The sequence below is a fragment of the Zerene cesonia genome, unplaced genomic scaffold (assembly GCF_012273895.1).
Source record: "Zerene cesonia ecotype Mississippi unplaced genomic scaffold, Zerene_cesonia_1.1 Zces_u001, whole genome shotgun sequence".
NCBI lineage: Eukaryota > Metazoa > Arthropoda > Insecta > Lepidoptera > Pieridae > Zerene > Zerene cesonia.
The window spans coordinates 3,151,250-3,170,083 of record NW_024045131.1 but is presented as its reverse complement, the minus strand read 5'-3'; the positions used below and the strand labels follow the sequence as shown (position 1 = coordinate 3,170,083).

The 18,834-nt window shown below is 34.1% G+C and overlaps 3 protein-coding genes across 3 annotated transcripts in view; 1 reads left to right on the top strand and 2 right to left on the bottom strand.

Annotated features, from left to right (window-relative positions):
• LOC119838235 overlaps positions 1 to 2,964 on the bottom strand; it is a 4,895-nt gene extending 1,931 nt beyond the window's left edge. The window contains exons 1-4 of the mRNA XM_038364089.1: positions 2,670 to 2,964; positions 1,371 to 1,503; positions 851 to 980; positions 3 to 97 (exon numbers count right to left, since the gene is read on the bottom strand). Of these exons, the coding sequence (XP_038220017.1) occupies positions 3 to 97; positions 851 to 980; positions 1,371 to 1,503; positions 2,670 to 2,737 (426 nt within the window). The 5' untranslated portion in view covers positions 2,738 to 2,964. The remainder of the gene's footprint in view (positions 1 to 2; positions 98 to 850; positions 981 to 1,370; positions 1,504 to 2,669) is intronic.
• Positions 2,965 to 3,095: 131 nt separating this feature from the next.
• Positions 3,096 to 5,864, bottom strand: LOC119838092. Its single transcript, XM_038363903.1, has 5 exons — positions 5,747 to 5,864; positions 5,255 to 5,440; positions 4,360 to 4,491; positions 3,654 to 3,950; positions 3,096 to 3,475 (listed from the first exon to the last, which is right to left on the bottom strand). Exons 1-5 carry the CDS (start codon positions 5,862 to 5,864, stop codon positions 3,096 to 3,098), a joined length of 1,113 nt encoding a protein of 370 aa, XP_038219831.1.
• Positions 5,865 to 15,067: 9,203 nt separating this feature from the next.
• LOC119838091 (protein diaphanous) overlaps positions 15,068 to 18,834 on the top strand; it is a 37,949-nt gene continuing 34,182 nt past the window's right edge. Inside the window, exon 1 of the mRNA XM_038363902.1 lies at positions 15,068 to 15,148. Within this exon, the coding sequence (XP_038219830.1) occupies positions 15,083 to 15,148 (66 nt within the window). The 5' untranslated portion in view covers positions 15,068 to 15,082. The remainder of the gene's footprint in view (positions 15,149 to 18,834) is intronic.

The window sequence follows — 18,834 nt, the reverse complement described above, 5'->3', positions numbered from 1 at the left end:
ACCTTCCGCAGAGCAATGATAAGCAATATGCTTGTAACGAGCACAGCGACGGATCCGATCCAGGAAAACAGAGCAAACACTATTAAAACGTTACGCACTGAAAAAAAAATAAATTAAACATTTTTTAAGACTACAAAATAATGTTTTGGTCACGAGGCGGGATTCGAAAACGCGTCTTTTTGCCAAACCGTAGAAGAAAGATGCGGATTCGAAATTCGAATCCTGCCTCGTGATCAAAAAAAAAAATTGTATATTCTTAAAAAATCTACAACTTCTATAATCTACAAAGTTTATGCTACAGACTAACCAAATGAAATGAAATCATATGCAACAGGGAGATGTCCCAGTTTGGAAACCAATGTATGTTGTTTTGCCTATGCCTAATAAACAATAACATTATTAATTATATTCATATTTCATACTCTTTTCTTTATATATACATATTATAATACAGAGTTATTGACAATCCAGATGTCGAAAGGGTACCACTGAAAATCAGAGCTGAGGCGTTAAGCCTCAGGTTTCCTGCGTGGTATCCCTTTTTGGCACATGCAGCCACACATAATTGTTAAGTGTATTTTTTTTTTCCTATTATATTTTTTTTTATTGTATGCTTCTGTTTTTTCTGTTTGATCTGTTGTGTGTGTGTATGTCTGTGTCAAATAAATGTTTTTCGTTCTTTCTTTCAATTAAAACATATTACAGATTGAACAACATACCAACATATTCAATTTAGATTATCAGTTCTACCAACATTAACAAGATACTGAACCAATATAGACAAAAACTTCTCAAAACTGACAAACTCTTTGGACTCTTTCTAAAACTGTTTAAAAAAAATTTAACTCACCAGGAGCGCTGCCAACATAGACAAACTGATAACTCATCACATAATATCCATAATGCACAGAGCCTGGTGCCGCCATGCCGAGGCAGTATAGATCAAAAATGCTTTGGGCAAACGTAAATATGGCAATAAACTGGAAAAAAAATAATTTAACTTTAGTTTATGCATGATCTTATATAATTAACCAGCTGCTCATCCATGGTACATATATAGCTATGTCACACAGTGAAGTTGCAGCTTTCCAATGGTAAAAGAATTTTAGAAATCAGTCCAGTAATTTTTGCATGTAAATGTTACAAACATACAAAAATTCAAAAGATTCCTCTTTATAATATTCTTGTGCTGTAATTCCACTTTCGTACAAACCCAGGGGCAAAAGCAAATATTTCTAGAGTTCATGTATTATTATAGAACATAAGCTACATCGCTGTCAAATATCATAATCTGTTCAGCTGTTTCCGCATGAGAGAGTAACAAACACGCATTTGAATATTTATATTAGTAAGAAGAGATAATTACTCACCACAGAAAAAAAGCCAGTAAGAAGCGAGCCTCTTTGTAAGTCCAACAAAAAAGCATCATGAAGGATTGGCTTCTGATACCATGGTACTCGGAGTGATTTAACCGACTTTGACGAACGGAGGTTCGTGGATGACCTTAAATCCAAACAGCATGTCATAGTATTGCACTTTTTGTCATTTAACAATATTATATATATATAAATCGATTGCTGTTTGTTAGTCTATATATACTTCAGTAAATGCATCCAAATATTTTCCTTCATGAGCTGTAGACATTTCGGCTATCTCTGGACACCATCTTCAATTAGATGAGTGAGTAGCACACATAGTAATTATACCTATTAGTTTTCTTTTGCTTTTGAGTGGTTTTGAAGTTTAATTTTTATAAATAACTAGCTGCTCCCCACGGTTTCACCCGCGTTAGTCCGCATCCAATGGGAATATCGGGATAAAAAGATGCCTGTATGTTATTCCAGTTGTCCAGCTATCCACATACCGAATTTCATTGCAATCGGTTCGGTAGTTTTTGTGTGAAAGAGCAAAAAACACACACACATCCTTACAAACTTTCGCATTTATAATATTAGTAGGATAGTAGGATGGTGTATGTGATTATTATATGTAGACTATTGACTATTTGGCATAAATTAAGATGATTTGCATTTGAGCTGATGATACAATCATATTCATATGTTTATTTTTTAACTCAAAGTTACTGCATCTACGTCTAGTTATTTTCTTTATTTTATTCTAGTTATACCCTGGCTTCAGTACAAGGAATGTATTTAGTATAGATACATCAATTGGAAGATACAGCTTTCTAATGATGAAAACATTATTGAAATCAGCTTGGTACCTAGTTTTTGTGTGGAAACATGCTAAACACAAATGTTTCCTCTTTAAGTTCAGTAAGGATATTTTTCATTAGTAAAAAATAGCAATGTAATATCAATCCTTTTTTTAAATCTGGTAATGTATTTAGCAAGCTTTTAAACTATTATTTATGTCAGCCCCATTGAAACCAACACCCTTGTGTCCATATTTTTACCTTATTATTGTGCAATTCTTATCCTTCTATTATTGTTGTACTTAATAAAAGTAAGTATTAGCATTTAAATACTACATGTATTCATATACTATGTTAACAGCACTCTTAGAAAATAGTGTTAAATAATTTCTATTCAACTTTTAGTGATGATGTCTCGAACGATATACTTTTAACATAGTTACGTTTCGTACGTACGTACAAAAAATTCTCCTCAATTTGACAAACATTGAATAATGTAAATAGAATAACTTACTTTCCAGTATAATGCGAGTATACTGAAGGTGTCGATCGGTACGTTGATGGTGCTTTCTTTCCGTACATTGTTATCCCTTGTTTCAAAACACTAAGAGTTCACGCCCTTTTAACTCTTTTTTTTTTTTCACACACAAAGCCGTAGCTATATAAGTCACAGAACTCGTGTTACTAAAACCATGTTTTGAACAGTGTCGTTGTCTTAAATTAAAAATTCGACAAAATATTCGTTTCAAACTCAGCTTGAAGGGCCACGCCTGGTTATTTCAAAAATTACAAACAAGTTGTTTGAACTTTTGAACGGTCATGTCAATTCGAACGTCAAAACTGTCAAATAGTTTTTTTTTTTTATCAAAAGCGCCGTGAATCAGATTCAAGTACCGGTTAAAATGAAAACAGAATATCAAACATCACATTTTATTTAAGCTTATTCTTCGCAAATAATTTGCTTCTTTTGCAAATATTCAGTGCTTACATAAATAGGACCACACTGCCACAAACATTTAGGACATTCCAGCTCATTTCGTTTCACTTTGGTCTCCTGGATATCCCGCCAATACTTAAATGAATCTTTAGATAGGATTGAAACATTATCTAATTCAAAGTTTTTCCATTTTTTCTCTATTTTATCTTCAATTTCTTGCCGTTCGTGTAAATATTTTGTGAGCTTTTCGATTTTTTCTGCTGCCGTAACAGAACAATTTTCAGGGTTCGCTAAATCATCTATCGATTCAGGAACATCAGAAACTTCTGTGCGGTTTTCAAAAGATAGATCCCAAGTAGAGTCTCCAGCGATGGATCTTTGCGCTGGTGTAGCAGCTGTGAACATTTTCGTAGAGTCAGCGTTTAGGCACCTAGGAAAAGAAATATTTATGTGTACATTCCATACTACTTACACTATAAGAGAGGCATTTAATATATTATGGGTTGAATTAGGAGTTAAAATTTGTTAGTTATTTTTTATTTTATTATAAGAAAAACGTACACTTTTTTGGTTCACTAGGCTGGAACCATTCTTGGGGGCCCGTACCGCACCTGCAGAAGGGCGGGTGTTGATCTTGCATCATAAATACCAGCGGCGATTGCTCCCGATTTCCACACATAAACTCCCTCATATTTTCAGCAAACTGCGGGTTATTTTGCCATTGTTCGAAGCAATTCTTAAAAAATTCCGAGGGGTTGTCGCGATTCCTGCTCATCACGTGGCGGTGGAAGCAATCTTCACAAAACACTTGGCCGTAATAGATTTTTAAATTCGATTTCGGTATCGAGCGACAAAAATCTAGAAGAGAGAGAAACATGTATTAAGGTACGTCCAATACCTGTATCCTGCATATTTTCACAGCTATTTAAATACTCAGTGATTTGAACATATTTCACAGGTAATTTCAAGCGCTGCTGGTTCAAACTGAAAAATTGTTGTTTCATTTAATAATTCATTTATCCAGAAAGGATATTCAATAGATGCTGAATTATTAAATTTACGACCAAAAGGAGCGGACCACAGAGTGGACACAGAATGGACTGCGAGGAAGCAGTGAAAAATGTGGCAAAAACATTCCTTTTAAGAGCAGACCAAGTTACGTAGATAAGCTATCTAGTTCATTATACAATCCAGACTACATGACGACGATTCTTTTGGTTACGTGCCACGCAAAGAAATAAATATAGATGTTCATCTTCAAACTCACAGCATCGAGCACAATGCGAGTGGAAGCTTTGATCACCAATGCTGATGCGATCTTCAGCAACAGGCTGCAGACACCTTGCACAAATGCATCTCTTGCCCGGCTCTTCCATTGGACTCTCTGAAGTTTTCGAATCTGTTATAAAAAGTAAGATTATTATTTAAATGATCCAAATTAAGGGATAGCCGTATGTACAAACTAATTTGGAGTGGTTACGCAACAAATACCAATGATTTTTTAAAGGAAACTAGCTGCACACTCCGGCTTCGCCCGGGTCGTGACATATCGAAATTGAAATAATATAAACTATCCTATCTTTTTAGTTGGATCAAACTGCGCATGGTGTGCAAATTTGATTAAAATCGGTTGAGTAGTTTAGGAGTCCTTAGCGGACAAACAATGTGCCACGAAATTTATATACATTGAGATAAGATAAGATAAGAAACATTTTGAAATGAATAAAAGTTATAAATAAATAAAACATTTTTAAGATGGTTGTCAATATGAACATACTAATGTAAAAATAAAAAATCATCTTTCCTATAAGAAAGTGGTTGCATATTAATATACTGATTTCATACACTGAATTATAGAACTATTAATCCTATCCTGCTACCCTCATCATCACACTAACATATACATCTTCCTAATAGTATAAACGCCAAAAGTTTTTAAGAGTTAATGTACGTTTTTTTAGTTTTTGACACGAGAACCACTAACCGGATTTTGATGTTACTGGACAATGGTGTAGTTAATGCACCAAAATAAAATAGCATAGGCTAAAAATACTTGATTTTATCCGCAGGTTCGTACGTGGTTGCGAAAATACGCGGTACACCTAGTGAATAAATAATGATAATGTAGTAAATAATCGTAATATTCTCAAGGTATAACTTACCAACGCTCTCCTTATTTTCTTGGTCCTGAGGCTTCACTCCGGGCGCCCATTGCATCCACCAACTGTTGGAATGGATCCGTGGGTTCTCCCCCTTAAACCTTGTCAACACGTGTGTTTTGAAACATTCGTTACAAAACACGTGACCATAAAACATTTTCAGAGTAGTCGGTATCGTTCGGCATATACCTAAAATATTATATTGTATATTTTAGAGAAATACCAGCTAACTACCCTGCTATTTTCTTATTTAAATAAATTTAATAAAAAGAAAACAAAAAAACTATTATACCCGGATGAATGATTAAAATTTTATTCGTACGGTATCCGAACAAACACTTATGAATTACTCGTACAGTACCCGGGTAAATAGTCACATCGTATATTATTTTAGCTACGAGTTACGGTCCCGTCATTAAAATAAATAGGTAAAATCTATAAATAGTTTGAGGTTTAAAAAGTTAAAAACGTCGAAGAGGTTTTCTTTATACTTACAACACATGCTGCATATCCTATGGAAATTTTGATTTTCTATATCAACTCTATCTTCAGCATCAATGGGCAAGAAACATCGCGCACAGAAACATTTCTTTGTTTCCTGATTATTATCCATTGTCGATTTAGTTTTTTAAACCTAAATGTTATGATGAAATAAATTTATTAAAAATTTGATGAATCAGCAAGACATAACTTGTGAACTGTGAGTGAAAAACAAAAGAAGAATTCTTCTGGAATATTAAAAAAAGAAGACGAGAGAAGATTTTTTTTAAAGATGTCGAAGAAGGTCCTCCTTTAAAAAAAGTTACGTTACATAAATATTTCCTACGTACGTGTATGTATCTTGTTAAATAATTTAAATCTAAAACCTAAAACATAATGATCATTAAAATCTTAAATAACAACTAAATTATGCAAAAGTTAAAAACAACATAATCAATTAATCATGAACCGTCACTATGCCGTCACTGGTCACATTTTGAGTTTTGACAATTATAGAATGACATCACTAGTGAGTAATGTGAAGTACGTATGTGTATGTGTGTTTTGTAAAACCGTTGTTTGTGTTATCTATCATGTTTTTATCAAAAAGTTGTGATTGTGAACTTGTTCAAAATTAAAACAGCCTATTTTTAGTGGTAAAGTATATGTTTTATCTAATCTCCAACTTTGAGCCTGATAAAGTCAGTATAAATTGAAAATATCATAGGTTAGAATCGAGTGTCCCACAGTTCGTTATGAAATCATGTTTTTACGTTTTTATGATAGAAAAATAAACATTTATAACGGTATGAGGCTGGAGAATGATAACTCGATTGCTTATTTATCACACAATAAACCTTTTTATCATTTAATACAACCGATACCTTGATGAAGAGTTTTTTACAACTACTGTATTTCTTTTTAGTTAAATAACGACCTCGATAAAATAAACAGATTGGCGGGCATTCTTTTGATTGCATTATTTAGAAATAACGCGTTATATGCATATAATTAATACATGATATCCTGTAAAAATAATTTTAATCACTAGAATGCTAAATTTAATTTAAAATAATATTATTGTATTGGATTATCCTGTTGTAAATACAAGTTTGGTATTTTGAATTGATTATGGCATCAAAACTATTGAGTGATGGTAACTAAATAAAAATAGTGGTTATCCATATATTACTTTCATAAAAATTTAAGTGATATTTTAAACAGTTGTCCATACATTTAAACAGATGCTAAATTCTAAAATCTATAAATAATAAATTATGTCATAAAGTCAAGATGAAGTTTTAACTATGCTGTAAAAAAGACAAAACCATATATGAGTTATAGAATACTTTTAAAGTTCCTTATATATACATGTGAAAATAATAACTTTGTGTATATATCAATCAAAACTTATTGTCATTTTCATACTCTGTCATTTTAATTAAAAAAAAAGGCATTCCATTCACTAAAAATTAATACAGCATACCATTGAATGATTTTAATTTTAAATATGTAATAAATACTTTAATAATATAGTAGTTAAATACTTGATTGCTCAAATAACAATAACACAAATAATTTACACTTTTTATTATTTTTTATCTTTTTAGAGGGCTCTAGATATCTAAAATGGATCCTTTAAAAAAATATAAAAAGTTGTTTGACATTTAAACTTTTTGTGAGAATAATTTCTGTTTTAATAATTTCTCATTTATTAAAAAAGCATTTGAAACACTTTAAAACTAAAAATCAAATACATTTACTTATTTTATACAATTGTATACAGTTATGATAGCATATAAACTATTTATTTTTAGTTTAGAAGCTATTTTCATAACGGAGAAACACAGTAATTAACCACATGTTCAGAAAGTAGTTTCTACAGACAAGAGCCAGCAATTGTAGTTGCTCATGTAATGTCAATCATGTCAATGTAACAACATTTAAAATTAAAAATAAATAAGCAGATAACTACTCTGTGTTTCTTAAGCGACATCATTCAATGGATTAAACTATTCCATAAATTCATTAATATCGTAGTAAGCTCTCTCAACTAAACATTGATTAAATTATTAAATTGAGCCCCACTTCTAGGAATTCTATTTATTTATGTATGCCTTATTGTTTTAAAATAATTACAACTTGAGATTTAACCTAGGGAACATTATCACAAATGGCGTTCTTATAGCTAAATAGCGATTTCTTCCAGTCAACCGGTTGCACTGAGCGAATTTAAAAATAAAAAAGAAAATTATTTTAAAAGTGTCAATTTTAACCCACAAATGAAGTTTTTTTCTATATAAAGACAAACTACAAAGTAGGCATTGTTATTCCATGTCTGATCTTCCCACTATCCTACTAATAATATTATAAATGCGAAAGTTTGTAAGGATGTGTGTTTGTTTGTTGCTTTGTCACACAAAATCTACTGAACCAATTGCAATGAAATTAGCTACGTAGACTGCGATGATAGAGCTGGACAACTGGAATAACCTATAGGCAACCTTTTATCCCAATATTCCTAAGGGAAATGGACTTACGCGGGTGAAACAGCGGGGAGCAGCTAGTTCGTTTATAAAAATTGCTTATCTTCTTGCCCTGTCTTAGCTTGGGCTACCCACTGTAGTTTAACATCTGATGTTAACCCAAGTTATACAGTAGATTCCGTAGAGTACACTGCCCCATTTATGGCAATGTTTCTTTTAAAATTTTTATATTTGTAAGTGTAAATTCGATACAATTAGTAAATTAGAGGAAAACTATAAATATGCATGCAAACAATATACAACTTTTAATTCATCTAGCAGTTATCGTTAACCTAATTAGCGAATAAATTTAACTTTAACGTGATATATCTTAATAGATGTTATTTAAAGGAAATGTACTTAAACCACATTAATATAATAATAAAACACTTTATTGCACACACAAAAACAAAATAAAAACAAAAAATATTCAAAATAAAGAAAACCCGGTACAAATAGGCGGCCTTATCGCTAAGAAGCGATGTCTTCCAGGCAACACATTGTTATACTAATGTCATAATAAATATATAAATTAATATTGATTTAAGGATTTTGCTGTCCGTCTCTATGTATGTTTGTCTAGCTGTATCTAATAAATTGTTATAGTTAGAATAGTTGAAATTTTCCCAGATGATGTATAATTGTTGCCGCTATAATAACAAATAATAAAAAAAAGATGTCTAAAAATGTTATGTTTTTGTGTTATTGTTTCAGAATGGTGCACCTGAATGTCAAGAGAAAGATGTCCCGCCAGGACAAAGCGAAGTCTGGCTTTGTAAGTATAAGTTATATGTTTCTAAATAAAAAAAAAAAAATATATCTATCTTTTCATGAAATTCCGATCAAAATCAGCTCAGCAGTTTTCGATGTTAAAATATACAAAGGTAAATAGTTTTGATAAGCTTGATTAATTGCTAGATAAAATTTAGTTAACCAAATTTTGTATGATATTATTATTAGTATAATGTGGCGTGAACATGCCGACTATAACTATAACTATCATGGACAGACAGACAGACAGACAGACGGACAGCCAAGTCTTAGTTAAAGGGTCCTGTTTTACCCTTTGGTTTCAGAAACCTAATAGAATAATAAGCCTTGAAAATATGCCCTACGTTTTTGCCTTGTGTTTATCGTACATATTTAAAATTTTATCTAAATCAGTTCAGCATTTTAGATGTATTAAATTTACACGTACGTACATACATAGAAATGTTCATGAACTTAGGAAATATTAAACATGTCGAATAATGTATATTTATATACTGTCATGTTGTTTTTCAAAAGAACATTTATTCAGACCTACAATCAAGCATTAAGCGTGACAATTGTTAGATAACAAGTACAGTCAGCAACGAAGCGCGTTACTTTATCTTTTTTTTTTGTTTTTTTTTAATCTATTAACCAACATTGTTCGCGTATGGAGGTTATATAAGGACTACTACTTTAAAATTATTACTGTGTTAGTTTTATTTTCGGCACTCCGGAGCACATCATAAATAAATGCTACTGCCTCATATACTGTACTAGCGGTCCGTTCCGGCTTCGCCTGTGGTACATATAGAAAGATTAGTGCGTTCGAACAAACAAACAAACTGTTCAACTTTATAATATTAGTATAGATCAGTGATTCTCAACCACTGTTCCGCGGTAATTTTGTGTCCCGCCAAATTTTTCAAATATATTATAATGTTAATATTATTAAATTATATCATTTAAAAAGAAAAATATTTTAATTAATCCCTTCATAAACGTTTAGTTATTATTGTAGTATATTAATATATACATATATAAACTAATGTTTATTGGCATCACTGGTATAGACTACCTAGCGTCAAACGCTGCTATCACGAGTTTCTTTTAAAAAAAGGTTGAATATGTAAAATGCAAACAATACGGGAAAATATAAGTCGTATACAGCCTAAATCGACATATCAAGCCAATAACTAGATAATTACTTAGTAGTAAACATCTAGTATTTTACAAGAAGAAATGTTCAGTCTAGTTTTATAGTATTCCAATGCTTTATAAATCGTACCTTTTTTATTTTCACGATTAGCCGAGAGGTAAGGCCACGGTCCGGCAATGGACGTGGGTACGAATCCCGCCTCGAATCGATTTTTTTTCTATTACTCAAAAATTTCTCAAGGGTTCTTTCATTGTCCTTTTGCTGACCGTACGCAGTACACAAATGCGTGACGTGCCAATCCGAACGTTATCTTTACGAGTTTTCAGTTTTCAGTTAATCACCTGTAGAGGTGTGGTGCGCGCGCGTGTCCAAGAGTTTTCGCGAATAAAGCTGCAATTCACGTAACGACTATTTGTGTTTAATATTAGTGTGTGTGAGTGTGTGACAGTGTGCGTGTAAATTTCGTGTATTATGCCTGTTCTAGAATCTAGACTGACGTGTTATCGATTTGGTCTAATCTTTTAGGTTATGTTAGATGTACTATCAGTGATAAAGAAGTGAGCATGTTAGTGGATAGTGGATCTTGTCTGTTGTTGTATTTCTTGGACCAGATTCTTTTGTTCTAAATCGGGGGCAAAGGTCAATCACAATGCAATACCAGCTGTCCCGTATTGATATTCGTTTGGATCTTAAATTCCTTCGATAACTTGGTCTAATCTATGATCATCCAGCACCAAGACAGTTTTGGATGACCGTGATTGTGTTTAAAGGGTCCAGAAAGCCTCTGGATTTGTGTATTAGGGTACTTACTTAGCTAGAGATCATGCACTTGCCCATGAAAGGTACTGAAGGTCCATGATTTGTTCATGAGTGATTGGATAAGAGAGGGCCATAAAAAACTAGTCACCAGCTTCCTGAAGGTTGATTGTATTGTGGTGTCAATGGCAGTATATGAAGATGATCCAGATGAAGGGTTTGGATCTTTTCTCAAGAATCTCCTGAGAGTATCCTAAGGGTAGGCTTAAATTTTTCTGTTTTCCTTATTGGAAAAACAGGAAACTCGTTTGATTCTCCTCGCTTATGGAACACATAGAATACTCAGGTGAATTACCAAGTTTTTACGCCTATGCTACGTCTTAGCCATTGCTGGCAAAAACTTGTGGGTAAGAGATGACGCTGGTTCTTTGTCGTGCTTTACAATTTAAACTCCTTGTTTTGTATGGATTGATAAAATACTTATCAAAGTACTAGCTGCGCCTCGCGGTTTCACCCACGTAAGTCCGTATCCCGTAGGCATATCGGGATAAAAAGTTGCCTATATGTTATTCCAGTTGTCCAGCTGTCTACGTACCAAATTTCATTGCAATCGGTTCAGTAGTTTTTGCGTGAAATAGCAACAAACGCACACACATCCTTACAAACTTTCGCATTTATAATATTAGTAGGATAGAATAATTTGTTGCTGATGTAAGTGTCTGAAACTCTTTCAATTTGGAATTTTAAAAAGCTCCTTACAAAATCGTATATATTAATTTCAACCGTTTGTAATAACGAAAGAGGTTCTAATTTCGATTGTGCATTTTTTTTTTGTTTTATTACTCGATAACTCCGTGGGTTTTTCAACCGATTGACGCGATTCTTTTTGTGTTTGATTGGGATTTGTTGCCAATTGGTCCTATTTTAGAAGCGGGGGTCACTACTCCCTAGAAGCTCCTGGAGGTACTTACTGGGTGACTTCTTTTGCAAGAAATAATTATCACAGTCTGTTAGTTATTAATTATTATTATTAATTACGACGGCTCTATTTAATCAACAAAGATCATTCGTTTTACCAACATTACGTAATAATAGTACAGTGTTTGTAAACAGTCTATTAGAAATACACATTGTACATAGTACATAATTTGTGTACTATGGATGACGACATACGTAACATCTGTGTAAATAACACTAGCTTAAATAACTTTTTCTATACGCGTATAGTTCAATTTTTTTTTCTATCTCTACTCTTTATAGAAATAATTTTTCTCCTATTTCATTTTACGGAGTGATATATTGGCAAATAATCGAGTTTAAAACCAGTTTGTCACTAGCTATCAGACATTCGTCCGATTTCCTAAAGAGTTTTTAATGAAAATTTCTCTTGACAATTTGTATCTGATGGTTTTATTTTCACTATTCTATGAAGCTCTTATTCACCAATCGGACCATTTTTATAATCTTTAAATGGATTAGAAGAAATATAATTAAATTTGTTTTAGGTAACAAGGGATACATCAAAATCGGTCGTCCGTTTTGCCTTGAAAACGGAACATATCTATTCTCAATTTTATTTAATACTAACGTTCCGCCCCCGCTTCGCCCGCGGTAAATATATAACCTATACTAGATGTTCGCCCCAGCTTCGCCCGTGGTACATATGTATATGTCACTCAGTGAAGTTTCAGCTTTCTAATGGTGAAAGAATTTTTTAAATCGCTCTAGTATTTTTGAGATTATCCATTAATAGTTGCGCCCCGCGGTTTTACCCGCGTAAGTCCGTATCCCTTAGGAATATCGGAATAAAAAATTGCCTTTATGTTATTCCAGTTGTCTAGCTGTCTACGTACCAAATTTCATTGCAATCAGTTCAGTAGTTTTTGCGTGAAAGAGCAACAAACACACACACATCCTTACAAACTTTCGCATTTATAATATTAGTAGGATATAGTAGGAAAACGAACAAACAAACAATTTCTTCTTCCTCTTTTTAATATTAGTGTAGATATCACTCAGAGATCACGTAAATGCTCACCAGTGAAACAATTTATAAAATCGCTCCAGTAGTTCCTGAGATTAGCGCGGTCAAACAAACTTTTCAGCTATATGTCACCAAGTATAGAAGTATAGATAACCTACAAGGATATAAAAACTTATAATTTAATTATCATTGTCATTAGTCACACACTATCCGCCCAAGCACACATGATGTAACATAGCATAATAAATTCCGCATCACATTTATAAATAACTTATCATCTAATATAGTAAATTTGATTTTCCTTCAGTAAGAGCTTCCGTTTTCGCTCCTTCTCTTCTTGTATAAACTCTACTCATTTGCGCAAAAACTACTGAACCGATTGAAATGAAATTTGGTACGTAGATTACTGGACAACTGGAATAACACATAGACAACTTTTTATCCCGATATTCCAACGGGATACACATTTACGCCGGCGAAACCGCGGGGCGCAGCTAGTATTATAATATTCATACCATACAAGCTATATTACTGTTCTAATCGAAGTTTTAGTGTATATATAATTTTTTAAGTAAAGTTCTGAATACATCGCGACTTACAGTTTTTTATTTTGTTTGTTAATCTGTTAAACAGCTGCACCTGTAACTGCAAAGAGTATGCTCTTTTCCCATAGTCAGTTCGAGCGGAAATAGTTGGCGGCTTATTTTATCCTTTTGATGATGGAGCCCTACGAATTCCATTGAGTGCGCTGCGTATACAAGGCCATGAAATTGTTTAGCAAATAAACAGACAAACTCGTGTTCTTTATCATTGTTGACATCATGTTATCATTCAGATAGCTTATCATTGAATTCCTTAGGTTTCAGGTCGGTTGTACAAATGGTCTGGTCTTGATGACCTAAGTGTTTTAGTGTTTTTGAGTTAATATCTAAAGTCATAACGTTTATTTGTATTTGAATCATTAAAAGAGAAATTCATGCTGGTAATATTAATTCTTAAGTTATCAATTCGTTTGAATCTACCTATGACGTCACAAAATGGCGGGAATACGATCCCAATCTTAGTTGAATCGCATAATAGGATACGATCGAATGATTCATATATCCGTATCATATATTTCTAGGATTAAATTAAAATTGCACACTTATCTAATCTGACGTTAATAAAACGTGTACGGCTGTAGATATAAATGATTATAATCGAACAAACTTACCCCCCCCCCCCCACGCGGCGTCGCCTGCGCATCAAAGGAAATTCCCATGAAAATAAGAATGTATAAACGCGGTAAAGAGTAGCCTGTATCACTCCTATCGTCCTAGTTTTGGACGTCAAAATAGTATTAAAATCGCTCCATTAATACGTCAAAGAAAGATAAACAAACATACATTCACATTTGTAATTATTAAATATGGACTAGTCTCACCGCAGCTTATGACATTTTGAAGCCATTAAGAGCCATTACGATCTAATTGTTTTCAAGATATATTTAAAAGAACTATTAAATTTACAAAATTGGTCTGGGTATTGTTTATACGTGTTTCAGATTCTATGTATATTTACATTTGTCTAGTGTCTTTTTTGTATCTTTCCAGTAGAGACCTAGGCTAGAATGTCTGTTAGGTACAGTCTCAGTCGTAGAAATTATAGCTCTTACCTTGTAATGGATATTAATCCATAATAGGTGAGGTCGAACGTTGTTCCTCATTTTAGATGCCATTTGTCAATCAATCGAGGACCTAAATGGTCTACCTTCCAACCTATCTATCTACCAGTCTACCTTTTTGTAGGATAAAGAAAATCGCCATAGTCATCTGAATTTCTAAACTTCTTTTCTTTCTCGTGTAAATTTTATTAGTATTTTTTAAACCTATACTTTACCAATTACCATTAACATTTCGTGGGTTTATTTCTATGAAATTTTCAAGTCTGAAAACACTTAGCCCGGTTTTAAATAGCGGACTTGTAATTCGTTTTGTGTTTGATTCGTTTCTCTTATCAATATAGGACAGAAAATCTTCGAAATATACCTACACTTCAGTGGTGTATAACATACTTAAGTGTATGTGTGATTAATCGTTCGAGAACTCATATGTGTATGAAGTGTAGTGTAAGTGTAAACTAGTGGTGATTAACAGGATAATGATGTGGTGTTTAGTGTAAATGTAGTGTTGGTGACAATGGGTGATAACAAATACAACAGTTTGCCGCGGCTGCGTCGAAGGGAGACTTGGAGACGCAAAGGGGTATTTATTTTGTTTTATTTTTTTTAAACAAGAGTCAACTCAAAACTAAAGCTGTATCATCGGCGGCTCCGCTTAAGAGTGATCTCTTTCAGGCAACTTGGGAATGGTAAAGAATTGAATGAGTAAGTTAGTACGTGGTATTGAATTGGACAAAGAGAGAAAAGGTGTAATTTAATAAGGCGAATAATACAAGAGATAATTCTTATAGTTATAACATCATCCCACTCTCTAATATTTGGATTCAAACAGGTGAATTCTATGTAATTAAGTGTTAATGTTGGATTCGCCAATAGCGTCCATAAATTTTGTGAGGTAGGGGGGGGAGGAGGTCAAGTAAAATCTTTCCAAAACTCACTTGGGGCGAAAATCCCCCCGTTTTAATAAATATCACGTATTTTTCAAAAAATCCTGAAAAATGTCTCACGTAATTTATGGACCATAGATATGATTATTAATCATGGACAAAGCGTTAACAACTAAAACAGGTTTCGTTTAACGAATTCCATAGAAAATGCAAGTCGATATATTTATTATAATATACGAAACTGGTCGACAATGACCCAGCTGTGATGTCATTATGATGTCACCTTGTAAAAATATGCGTTTCAAGTTATTTTGCGATGTGGGTGCATTATAAGAGTGTAATTAGAAATTAGAAAACTGTTTTAAACGGATTTTAAATGCGTTTTATTACGTGCAAGGTTCACGTGACCACGTACGCTGTAATATGTTCGAAACGTAGGTGAATTACGATAGGTTGTTAATATAAATTGTTTAAAAAATGTTTTAATGCTCTTATGCTACAGATTATTAAAAGGTTACTGCTTTATGCTTAGAACACGCCTCAAATCAAACGTGAGACTGTGTTTCGTATAGCGAGTGGGTGTGCTGGAGACTCGTATTTTTTTCCATACCCTTCCCAATCCTCCCCATTATTTCTGTCGTGTCCTTGTCTCTAAAAGTGGGCAACGCATTTGCAGAAACTCTTCTTCTGCAAATGTACATGGGCGGTGGCGATGACGCACCATCAAGTGAACCACCAGCTCGGTTGCCCGTTCTAGCATAAAAAAACAACAAGTGATTATGCTAAAAATAGTAGCATGCATGCAGTGAGTGGGGGAGCCGAAGGCCTGTTTCCTTTCGCCACCTTTCCCAATCCATTCCGTCTTTCCCATATCAATCCAATCCAGTCTAAAGTCAAATCCAGTCAATCCTTTCCTTATCTTACCCCTTAAAGGCGAGCAGCACACACGCAGAGGCACTATATCTGCTCTGTTCAAGGACGGTGGTGATCGCTTACCGTCAGGCGAATCACCAGCTCAGTTGCCCGCTATAATATAAAAAGAACTCGAGTTTGACCAACTTTGTAGACCTCATTAGGGTCGTCAAGATTAAATAATTTAAGCGTATTTTTAGTTTTTTTTAACTATATTTTAATAAATGCGCCCCGCGGTTTCACGCGCGCAAGTCTGTATCCCGTAGGAATATTGAGATAAAAAGTTGCCTATGTGTTATTCCAGTTGTCCAGCTATTTACGTACCAAATTTCATTGCAATCGGTTCAGTGGTTTTCGCTGGCTATCAGGCGAACCACCAGCTCACTTGCCCGCTATAACATAAAAAAAAAGTTTTAATAAAGACGTAGATGTATAAAATGTTTGTGAACTTGACAACAAGTGGTTTTATATTGGTACACACAGCGGTGTGTGTGTCCGCTATACTCGGTCAAGGCTCTATTGAGGATCTATCGACGTTGTGACACCGTCTCGTGCGTAGATTATCAAATGCGTTTTATTTGAGATCGAGGTGTGTATTTGATACAGGTGTTGATTGATGTGTGCAGTGTAGGCAGGTACACTGTATGTCATTATACACTGCATGCAGTGGATCTGTAAGAATCGAATGTTTTGCAAAGGTGTTTCCCGGTGTGGGAGTCGAGCACGTTTCGGTACGAAATGGGCCAGCTATAAAGATGAAATAAAACTTATTGGCACGGATGGATATTAAATTGACAACGATGCTCTGCTTTCGGAACTAGGTTATTACCTGTATCTCAGAAGATAGTGCCTTCCCTTTAACTTCATATCTATACTAATTTAATAACGCTGAAGAGTTTATTTCTTTGTTTGTTTGAACGCACTAATCTCAGGAACCATTGGTCCGATTTGAAAAATTCTTTCAGTGTTAGATAGCCCATCTATTGAGGAAGGCTATAGTCTATATATGTACTACGGGTGAAATCGGGGCGGACTGCTAGTACATAATATTTGTAATTTAAATGTCTAGTTCTGACAATTTGATATCGGTTTCATTGCTTGTAACAAAATAATTGTTTTATATGATATGAAAATTTGATATGATAATTGCTCCTGTCGTTCTTGAGTTATAGTTGGTATAAATATGAGAAAGATTGCTTCTTCAGTTTACGAATATATTATATCTACAGATTATAAGTCCTTGTGTAAATTATTTAGTCTGTGGTGTGGTCGAATATAATGCTTAGCATTGGATCTATATGGACATAGCATTGCAGTGTTAGTCGCGATTACATCATCAGAATAGCATTGCGAATCGGTTAAGGTCGCGCGTGTGATAGTGACCTCGGTATGGTTTAGTGGTGTCCCGTTACCTCTGTGGGGTATGGGGCAGATGCATTATACAGGTTGTCCCGAATATGGTTAATGGAATTTTTAGTTCGTCGATTACGTAAAAAAATCAATAAATTTCTGATCCATTTTTTATATTATTTAGATGAATTCATAAAACTCGATATGTACACCCCTATATGGCAACCCACCCGACTTTGCCACGGGAAGGTGTGCTTAAGTTTAAGGTAATTTTTTTTCATAGACACAACATGCCTGACCTCCTCTAAAGTAGAGTCACGATCGTAGATATCAAATTGTTTGTGTAAGAGGTATCCCTTTGTATAGGGTTGCCAAAAAATTTTTTTATCCCATAATATAACTAATATTCAACAAACGAAGAGTGAAGGCATAATCATTATAAACAAATCCTAATTCGCCTTTAAATTGTTAGAATTAAAGCAAATTTGAATGGGACTACACGGGAGGCACCGGCTCAAATAAGAATGGGCTAGCGAGACAAATCATTGCCGAAAATATTGTCGAATTGAGAACCTCCCCCTTTTCGTGAACTTGGTGGAAAGCAAAATCGTCGATGATGCGTTGTGTACAAAACAAAACAATGATTTTACTTTTGGACGATTTCCAAGGTGTTATGAAGTCATTATCTTGTTTGCAAAATTATGAGAACTCACTATGGTATTGCAAATATTTAAACATCGTGAGGAAACCAGCATGTCCAAGGATCAAAAAAGTTCGACGACATGCGACATCTGCCAACCCGCACTTGGCCAGCGTGGTGGATTATGGCCTAAACCCTCATAGGAGGCCTGTGTCATAGCAGTGAGAACATGTATGGGCTGATGATGACTATAGTATAGCATACCGACGACCGTGATGTGATAAATGGTACGGACACTAGACCACCGTCCTTGTGATATTAAGAGAAACAGATCATTTTTATTTATATGTAAATAGCTTACTTCCAGCGGGTTTAGAGTCGCGTTTGTCATGTGGGAGAAGTACGCGTTTCGTCAGGAATTGGGCCAGCTCGCACCGGGTACCACACCCCCACAGAAGACCGGCGTATAGTAGTACCATG

Excerpts from the sequence above, each read along its gene's own strand:
- LOC119838092 (XM_038363903.1), bottom strand. The coding sequence starts at position 5,864 with ATGGATAATAATCAGGAAACAAAGAAATGTTTCTGTGCGCGATGTTTC. Across the intron at positions 5,441-5,746 it reads TAGGATATGCAGCATGTGTT|GTATATGCCGAACGATACCG; the intron begins GTAAGTATAAAG and ends ATAATATTTTAG. Across the intron at positions 4,492-5,254 it reads AGAAAATAAGGAGAGCGTTG|ATTCGAAAACTTCAGAGAGT; the intron begins GTAAGTTATACC and ends TTTTTATAACAG.